Source organism: Octodon degus, unplaced genomic scaffold (genome assembly GCF_000260255.1).
Source record: "Octodon degus isolate 3935 unplaced genomic scaffold, OctDeg1.0 scaffold00105, whole genome shotgun sequence".
In the NCBI taxonomy this organism is placed as follows: Eukaryota; Metazoa; Chordata; class Mammalia; order Rodentia; family Octodontidae; genus Octodon; species Octodon degus.
Window position 1 is genome coordinate 1,249,601 of NW_004524681.1, and position 8,961 is coordinate 1,258,561.

At 46.1% G+C, this 8,961-nt stretch overlaps 1 protein-coding gene across 2 annotated transcripts in view; it reads right to left on the minus strand.

Annotated features, from left to right (window-relative positions):
- The window catches only part of Unc13c (unc-13 homolog C), a 429,116-nt gene that overhangs the window by 127,361 nt on the left and 292,794 nt on the right, over nt 1-8,961 (minus strand). For both annotated transcript variants that reach the window (XM_023724104.1, XM_004638987.2), the window contains one exon: nt 3,647-3,780. In XM_023724104.1, coding sequence (XP_023579872.1) covers nt 3,647-3,780 — 134 coding nt within the window. The remainder of the gene's footprint in view (nt 1-3,646; nt 3,781-8,961) is intronic.

Sequence of the window (8,961 nt, forward strand, 5' to 3'; positions counted from 1 at the left end):
GCCACAGCTGAGGACGTGTGGCTCCAACCCCAGTTAGCTAAAAGGAGACCACAGCTGCAGGCTTCCCAGTCCTGGGTGACGGCCTTCCTGGAGGTGGCCCAGTTCTTCTACATGAACAGAATGTATTGCCTGGAGAACCTGCTGAAGGCCCCCAAGTCCCTACAGATTCCTGCATCTTCAGTGTCTCCCTGCTTTGTTTGATAGCATAATAAATGTGGGCTGCCTAGAGAAGCTCTTGGTCTGGACCCAGAGAACTACAAATTCTGTGAGAGGGTTTGGATCCTCTGGAGCCCTGAAATCAATTTATTGGCCACATTTATTTGGGCCTTCGCTGTCCACTCGTTTGGAAGCTCGCGGCCTGGTCAGCCCCAACAACTAGGGGATATTGGCATGCTGCCACCTCGGCCAAGAAGCGTGAGCGGACATGTAGAGCAGCAGGACAGAGTGCGGGGACAGCCTGAACTCTCACCTAGGGCACCAAGCAATTTCATAGACAGAAGATGCTTTTGTTAGCGAGTAGAGATGGAAATTTAGTTAACCAAATATAAGTAATCTAAAGAACTTCGGAATCTGTTGTCAGACCGCATGTGAAAATCCCCTGCAATGAGCAATGGACTTCAGTCGAAGACGTCTGGACTCAGCAGCTGCTGCAAGTTGACTGCGGATCTTGCAAAGATTTAGATGAAATAACATAATAAATACCAAGCCATAAAAGAAGCCAACCTACCAGCTCATCAAATACACGCACGCACGCACACACGATCCCACACCCACACAATGCACTTCACTCAACAGACACAAATAAGCATGTTAGAAACGAGAAGGAAATATTGCGCCTGCCAGTGGATCTTTCTGCAGACTATATAAAGAACTATTACAACTCAATAAGATAAACATGCCAACCTGAAAATGAGAAAGAATATGAGTAAAAAAAAAATCATCACAAATTGCAAATAAACATAAGAAAAGGTGGTCAACTTCAATGGGATTCAGAAAAGCGGAAGCTAAAGTCACGATGGGATCTGACTATCTTAAGCTATGTCTTTCAGAATGGCCAACCTCAAAATACCAACCACATGAGGGCCAGCAAGAGAGCCACCCGAAAGCACACGGGCAGCTTAGGAACACAAGGCCCATGCCTACCACAGGCCAGGAGAGGCGAGAGCCCGGGCCTACACAATAGACTTGTAAACAAAGCCATCGCAATCTGACCTTAAACAATTCCACGTTCTGTTTAACAGATCAATGGACCAAAATATTTTGTATATTCATGTAATGACATATTGCTCAGAAAGTAAATGTCATACTCGAGCTGTGTGGTTACACTGAATTCAATAATACAACAATACACTTACGCATCTACATCTAAATCTATGTTCTGCTTAAATATTCCCATGTCCGTGAAATTCCTATATGCATGGAGAGCTACTCCATCAAAAACATTTCCTGAAGTTGAGAAGACAGTGCTCAGAGAAACGCCGTGGCCCATTCCTAAGTGGACGGTATAGGGACAGAGGACACAGCTACTCACTACACTAAGGGTCACTTGTTCGTTCATGCAGCAGATGCCTTTCCCTGCATGTGAACCAGTGAGCAACACGGCGGGAACCCTTCCTCTGCGTCTACATTCTAACCTACATAAATTTCTCATCAAATTTGGAGTAGCCGAAGCTTGCCATGACTTCTTGGGCATGGTAGCAAACTTCGATCGACACACTACTTATACCATAATACTAAATTATGCTGAAAGATATTTTAAAGTGTCTTATACTTTTAAATCATTCATTCACTTGCTGCTGCTATCCAACACTTATTCCAGCTGATGTGCCCTCAAGTCAGCCAGGGGAAGCGTCCTCTGCCAGACTGCTGCGGACCTCTGAGCCCTTCAGGCTCTGTGACTCCAGACTCGGGACAGGACCGCTGTGCCCCGACGCTGTTCCCAAGGTGCTGTGCAGCCTAAGTATGCGGAGAGCAGTCACAGAGCTGCATGTGGCTGTGCTGTGCGCTCAGGCTGCGGCTGTGGACCCGGCGCTCCCGCCCCCAGAGGCCAACGTCAGGCGCAGAACACACCTCGGTCCCCAGGTGAGCACAAGACAGCTGAACGAACGCCATGAGGTAGAAGAGCGCCACTAACACTGTTGCCAACAAAGCAACTGCAGTCACAAAACAGCTTCCAAGCAATCAGAATGCCCTCCTGCTCCCAAGGACTAAGTGCTCATGCCAACAGGTGGCTCTAAACTCCGACATTAGAAACAAAACTAAAAGGCAAAACAAAGACATCTATTTCCTCACTGTGTCAAAGCTCATCTCTGTACTTAGCAGGTTGGATTTAGTGCACAATTTCAAATTTATTTTGCCATAACTGAATACACACACACACACACACACACACACACACTTACTTTTTAATACAGTTACCAAAAGTCAACTAAAATCACTGTATATCTTTTGTGGTATATGACTAAAGTAAACTTGGGCATTCTAATTTATTCCATGACTCTATCATGCTTCTCATAGCCCTGATTTATTTACTGGTCCTATCCTGGTTTAAGGCACCTATAAATAACAAGGCATTTCTTTAATTACAAACAAATCCTTTCCCCAAACCTCTACTCTGCACTGCTCTGCAGATGCTTGTTTGCACTCAGCCCTTCCTTCTCCAGCAGCCTGTCCCCACCCACAGGTGGTCCTGTCAGAAGGAGCTGGTGGTCTCCGACCTCTGGCACCCTCCTCTGGGCCCAAGAATCTCCAGAGTGAGCAAATGCAAGCTGCAGAGCTGCTGGAGGCCTGAGTGGGATGCCCAGACCCTGTGCCCGGACTCGACCAGGGCGAAGGGGTCCTCCTAGTGCCGAGGAGGTGCACAGGGCACAGCTCTGGGCGAGGGGAGCCTGAGAAGACAGAAAGGTTAAGGGGTGGACGTGGCAGACAGAGGCAGCGAGGCTAGGGCCAGGCATTCCTATGTGGCCTGCAGGGGCCGGGTTGGGGTCAGTCAATACCTGAAACTTACCATGGATTTAGACCCAGGAAACCACTTCGTAATTATATTTCTCCTTATTTCATATGGGAGAAAAGTGAGATCCAGGGAAGTTAATCTGCTGAGGTCTCACAGGTAGTGGCATTTGGAGAAGATGATTTTAAATACTCTTCCAGAATAGTCACAGTGGAATCTATTTATAGAGCTTTGTGGCACAGAATTGAGATTATTCTTTTCTGAAACTGACTTGTTCTACTAAACATTGCATTAATTTTGTTGTATCAAATATGCACAACTATTTTAACACAGGGCTTCTATGGTAAATCTTTATTATTAAAAAACAATGGAATATGCATAGTTCTTGCTCTTCAACATTCTTTTCAGCTTTTAAGGGGCATTCTTACTTTTCTTTTGAGGCAATAAGACAGCTATGAGAGAAAAAAGGGAATGGGCTACATCACATAAAAATCCAATCTTGGGAAATCTTCGTCTCCAAGAAAGCAAACCCTATATGAGACTCAAATTGAAATTCATAATATGGCTGAACTGACACTTACTGACAGAAGTCCTCTGTGTTCTGCAGCTTAATTTTGGGAGTGTTTCCCCCAGGCATCGGAGTGCACATTCTCACTTAAGCGGCATAAGTACTCTCTCCAGAGATGGCGTACTTACTGGTTCAGCACAGGCGTGTAGGCCGTCTTGTCCTCGTCGATGATCGTCACCATCAGCGTGATCAGCTGCGGCCAGAAGTCCAGGCTCTTGGTGTTCGGGCCCTGGTCATCCCGAGGTGCATCCTGCTTCCTGCTCTGCTCCAGGAGAGCCACAGGAAAGAGAAGAGGACAAATGACAGAGCTGAGTGTGCTGCCAGGGTTCCAGGAGGATCGGAGGGGGGCGATGGGAGAGCGGGCAAGCAAGCTCAGGTGTTCTTTCGCCCCGCCTGGCCCCTGTGGAGTGGGGCGAGGCCAGCTCGCCCCTAAGTGTGCCATTGTCTAGGGTCAGCCTCCACCACTCACTGGGTTTGGGAATGGAGATTTTCCCTCCCACTCGCTCCTGTAATTCATGAATTTACAATGATTACTTACGGACATATCCCCCTAAACGTGGTCTCTTCCACACATGAGGTTGATTTTATGTGTTTGAATATGCAAGAATGTGAACACGTGTGCAATCTGTCATGCCCAACTAATTCCCCAAGTCAGCCGATAGATCTTAGAGGTAGAGATGCCTGGTTAAGAAGCCACTGCTGGAAGGCCTGTGATGCTGCCCAGCTGCCACAGCAGGTGCCCGCAGCACCCGACACAGCAGGTGCCCGCAACACCCGACACAGCAGGTGCCAGCAACACCCACCACAGCAGGTACCCATGATACCCGCATCCTGTCTACAAATTGATCTGATTAACAAGTTTTGTAAATGGACCTTTTCCTCTTTTCCTTCTCATACTAATCATCTCTGAATCCTTCTGAGTTTTCCACACTGCTTGAATTCTTCAATTCTCACTTATAGGAAGAAGATTGTGGCCCAGGATAACCTGAGTCTATTTGATATTAACAGAATAAAATAACAACATAAACTATTTCACAGCACAAACTTCCTACCCGACATGTGTCTTTCCAAAGCGCAGAGGAGACCCATTCATTCTGATGGGTCTTCCTAAAACACTTTTCTCACATTTATTTTTCAAAATTAGGCAAAAAGATACGGACCAACAACTTACATTTCAACTACACAAGTAAGTGGGAAGCATGCGGCTTCTATGACTATTTTTGCTAACCCATTTATAAGCCTGTAGTCCAAGAGATACCTGAAGACGGTGCAGGCGGCAGAGAGTGCTGTGAAATGTGTGAGATCTGGTGACGCCGTGGCTGCTATGTCTCACTGCCATGTCTTCTGCTGTGACCGGGGCACCAACTACACGGCTGGCTATGCCAGTCTTCAAAATCGATCAAGACCTGCCCGGTGCTCAACAGGCCCTCATGCTGTTCTCACTGGAGTTAAAGGACGCCCATCACACACCGCTCGCTAAAGGGACCTGCACACACAGACTGTACTGGACCTTCTGGGAGGGATATTTCACTGGGAGGCTCCCAGGAGTTACTGATGGATTTTTATCTTTACAATGCAATAGACATTAAGCCTTGCAGTGCTAAAGGTCTGGCCAGTGGTTCTCACGAACTACTCCCACAGAATGAACTCGGCCAGCCACACGGGTGCCCGAGCACGGGTACTGCAGCCCTTGCCGGCCTCCTCATGCGGTTCTCGGGCTGCCTCATGGAAGGCAAAGCAGGCTCACAAACGCCCAGGCTGGCCAGCTTCTGGGTTGGAGGCTCATCTGAAATGCACTCATTATGATAAATCCAATAGCGCTGTCTGTGTGAAGTACTTAGCGATCAACCCTGGCGGGATGTGAAGGCTGCAAGTAAAATTAGTCCTGTTGGTCCCCCTCGTTCACTGCCATGGTGGGCCGCAGTCACATGACAGGTCTTGCCTATTTTCAGTGGTGGGATTAAAGGAAAGCAAATTGCTATAAATGTCTGTCCAGCATTGTGCCACCTATTGTCGGTCTTCAAAGCGTATGGAAGGAGACAGCCGAATATGCCTTTGCCCGAGGCCCCTCGGGGGTCGCTGCCTGCTGTGCTGTGCTCCTTCTCTGTCCTACTCCAGAGCCAGGGGCTACTGGGGCGCAGCTTCCGGCACCCTGTTCTATGCTGCGTCACAGGAAGCCAAAGTAGAAGCTGAGTGACTTGCTGGCTCATAGTCGACGGTACCAGCCAGAGCCGCTTCCCCCCTTTACACAGCAGAGTGCCCAGAGGAGGGCACCATCCCGCGTGTGACGTTAGCAAGTCTGCTTGCTAGAGTTAAAACAGACCTGCCAACAGTCTGCTGTATGGCCCACAGCCTTCTGGACAGTGGGCCTTAGCCCAGAGCAGGAGGAGGTGAGAGCCAGCAAGTAGGCAGGCTGGGAATAATTGCACTCACGCATGAAACTCCTGCGGGTTACTCTTTACTGAGAGAAAATAGAGCAATTATAAACTTGCTAATAAATTACAACATGTTGGGAAAGCAGGACTTAATCAGAATGATTAGTAATACTAGTGGCTGAAATTATTTTGTCACTAAATTATTGTTGAAAGAGACTTAAAAGAAAGCGTGGGAGGCTCTGACAGGGCAGGAGTGTGCCAGGGAATCGGGCCAGCCGGAGAAAGTGGCCGACGGCGGGGGGCCCCTCCAGGAAGCCAGATGCGACGCGTGGCGCGCTTCGCAGCATTTTTCTTTGCACAAAGAACAAATTTTATTTCAAAAATTGATCTTAGTAACAAGGACATATCAAAAGCTGGTCATTGTAATAGAAAAACAAAAGGTAAGAGAGATTTTCTTTACTTGTTTTCTAAAAATAAAACAGAATTGCCACTGTAATATACTGCCGACTCTCACCTGTTTTACTTGGATTATTCCTTTTACGGATTATCCAAGGGTGTTTAAAAATCGGAGCGACTTCTGCATGATATTTAGACATACACCTGGATTGCTTTTCCCTTCAAGTAAGTATATTCTCAAAGAACACAAAGAAAATTGGCCACTTGCTTAAATAAACATAATTAGGAAGAAAAGCTATGCTCAGGAAATAGTCCAAAGTAATACAGTTTTTTTGCATTGTTTCTGTAGATTAAAAAATCTCCGTGATCAAAGGATCAATATTGGAAACCAGCAAGTCGTACTACTTCTGTACAGAGAAAAGACAGCTACACTCTTTCCACCCCCAAGGAGGACCCTTTCAAGGCAGTGACAACGGTAACCTAAAAGTCATTTTCTAGCTGCCAAGTGTGAAAGAAGCCGGCATTCGAGAGGACTCCAGCTTGGTGCTGGAGGGTCAGGGATGCACGAGGCGAAGCCGGAAAGGTTCTCACCGCTGTCCAGTCTGCATTTCACGAAGAACTGGAACAGTGCTTGCGAGACCAGCCAAGGCCCAGCAGGAGCCACACGACTTACCCACCAGCCCACACTTCTCAGCGAAGCTGACCACACACGCTTTGGACGATTTCCTCCACACTGCATGCGCTGTGCAAACTCCATCACATCCGTGTTTTAGAAGAAGACGCCACCCACACTTATCCGTCTTCCATAACACACAGCAAACAGAGATGATCCTTTCCTATCACAATGCTTGTTATCTCACATTCCCTGCAAACCAAAAGCCGGTCACCAACTCCTATTTTATTCTTGTCGAGTGTGGGTACACGACCCTGAGGAGGCCTTAGCTCATTTTAGATTTGAAGAAACTGGTGTAATTTACTTCAGCCTGTTAAGATGGAAGTATCATGGTGTTAAATGACTGAATGCCTCTTTTGTTAAAACTTGGCCCTGAGTTTAAATTCTAGACTATGAACTGTAGAACTAGAACCTCTCCAAAATATACTCCCTACTATTGGTGCTCATGTGATACCGCGCCTGCAAGCAGCTCCCGTTCAGCCAAGGAACAAGATGCCCACGTAAGGAAGAGGAATGTCCTCTCCAAAGTAGGCGTTAGGTCCAATACACTTATTTAAACTATACAGATACCACTTCCCCAGTTCTCCTAAATTGAGAGTGTGTGAAATGCAGTACTTTGCCCTGCAGTACAGCAGCTTGGGGGAAACTCCCATAATCCCTGGTTGAATAAGCAGCAAAATCTATAAGTCTGACAATACAGAGTTCTACTTTGTTTTGGAAATCTCTTTCTAAAGTTAGGTGATTTTATATTCCATTAAAATTTCTAGATATTAAAAGCAGCTTTGCATTTCTTTAAAATAGTCACTAAATACAAAATAAACAAGTGAAGAGGAAATAGAAGCAATTTCTAGCAAAAAACACTCTCAGACTAGCAAATAATCTAATGTCTAGTTTTTTCTATAATGCCAGTCTTGTGTTTGAACCCTTAGAACATCAATTTTAACATTGCACTTTGCCTATAGAAAGGAAAATTATACCAATTAACATTGAAATTTTAAAAGTTATTAATAAAAATACAAGCTTTTCAAAAGCTCCATTAGGTCTCCTACTACAGCAAAGCACAGGTATTGCTTGGGGGTTTTATTTTCAAGATTCTGTTTCTAGAATAAATGTCATACTTCAAAATATAAAATGTTGATGCTTTGACCAATTACGCTTCAGACCTGGCTTACTCACTCGTGCAGTTTCCACCTCTGGCATAGCAATGAGATCGCTTCCAGCTCGGAAGCTCTTTTTGCGAGCAACACAGAAATTCCTTTGTGCCCCAGTGAGCGCCTTAACTGTGAGCCCGGGCAGCTCCTACCTCCAGCAAGGCTTCGGCTGCCAGTCGGGTCCTGCGTGGCGGTGCCACCAAAAACACAAGATGGGACTTGTCTTACTTGGATGTGTTTGAGAGAGGGAATACAATCATTGTATGAATTGTTTGTAAGCTCCATGTTTAAACTAAGGCATTTCTGTCTTTAGTAATGACCAGGAACCTTCACATATTTCTGTGACGCATCACACAGCATGCACCTGGCCCATGTGTGCTATTTCAGAAGAGAATATTGTTTTAAACCAATAAACCAAAGTTATAGTGCTGCATTAAGCTTTCCTCTTTCCCCAGTTCTTGGATTTCCTGAAATGATGCCATCAGTGGCTCTACACTGAATGCCCTTCTTGAATAATATATTTTGTATCCAATATAAAGAATCAGTAAAACTTCCAGCATCAATACAGTGCCACCAACCAAACTGCCAGGATTGAATGTTGATCCTCCATTTTCTTTAGAATGGGCAGTTGTTGTTAGCGATGTCACCAAGCTATTGTGGGTTGTGGTTGTCATGGGTGTTGACGTCCGGGTGTGTTTTGTGAAATACTCGTTGCTTTAGGTGTAGGCAGGAGTTGTACTGGTTGAGACTCCTGGTGTTGCCACCTTAGAAGTCACTGGATTTCATGGTGGCAGCTGTCACGTGGAGGGAGACCAAGGAAACCACAGCTCAAGAGTTCCCAGTGCTGC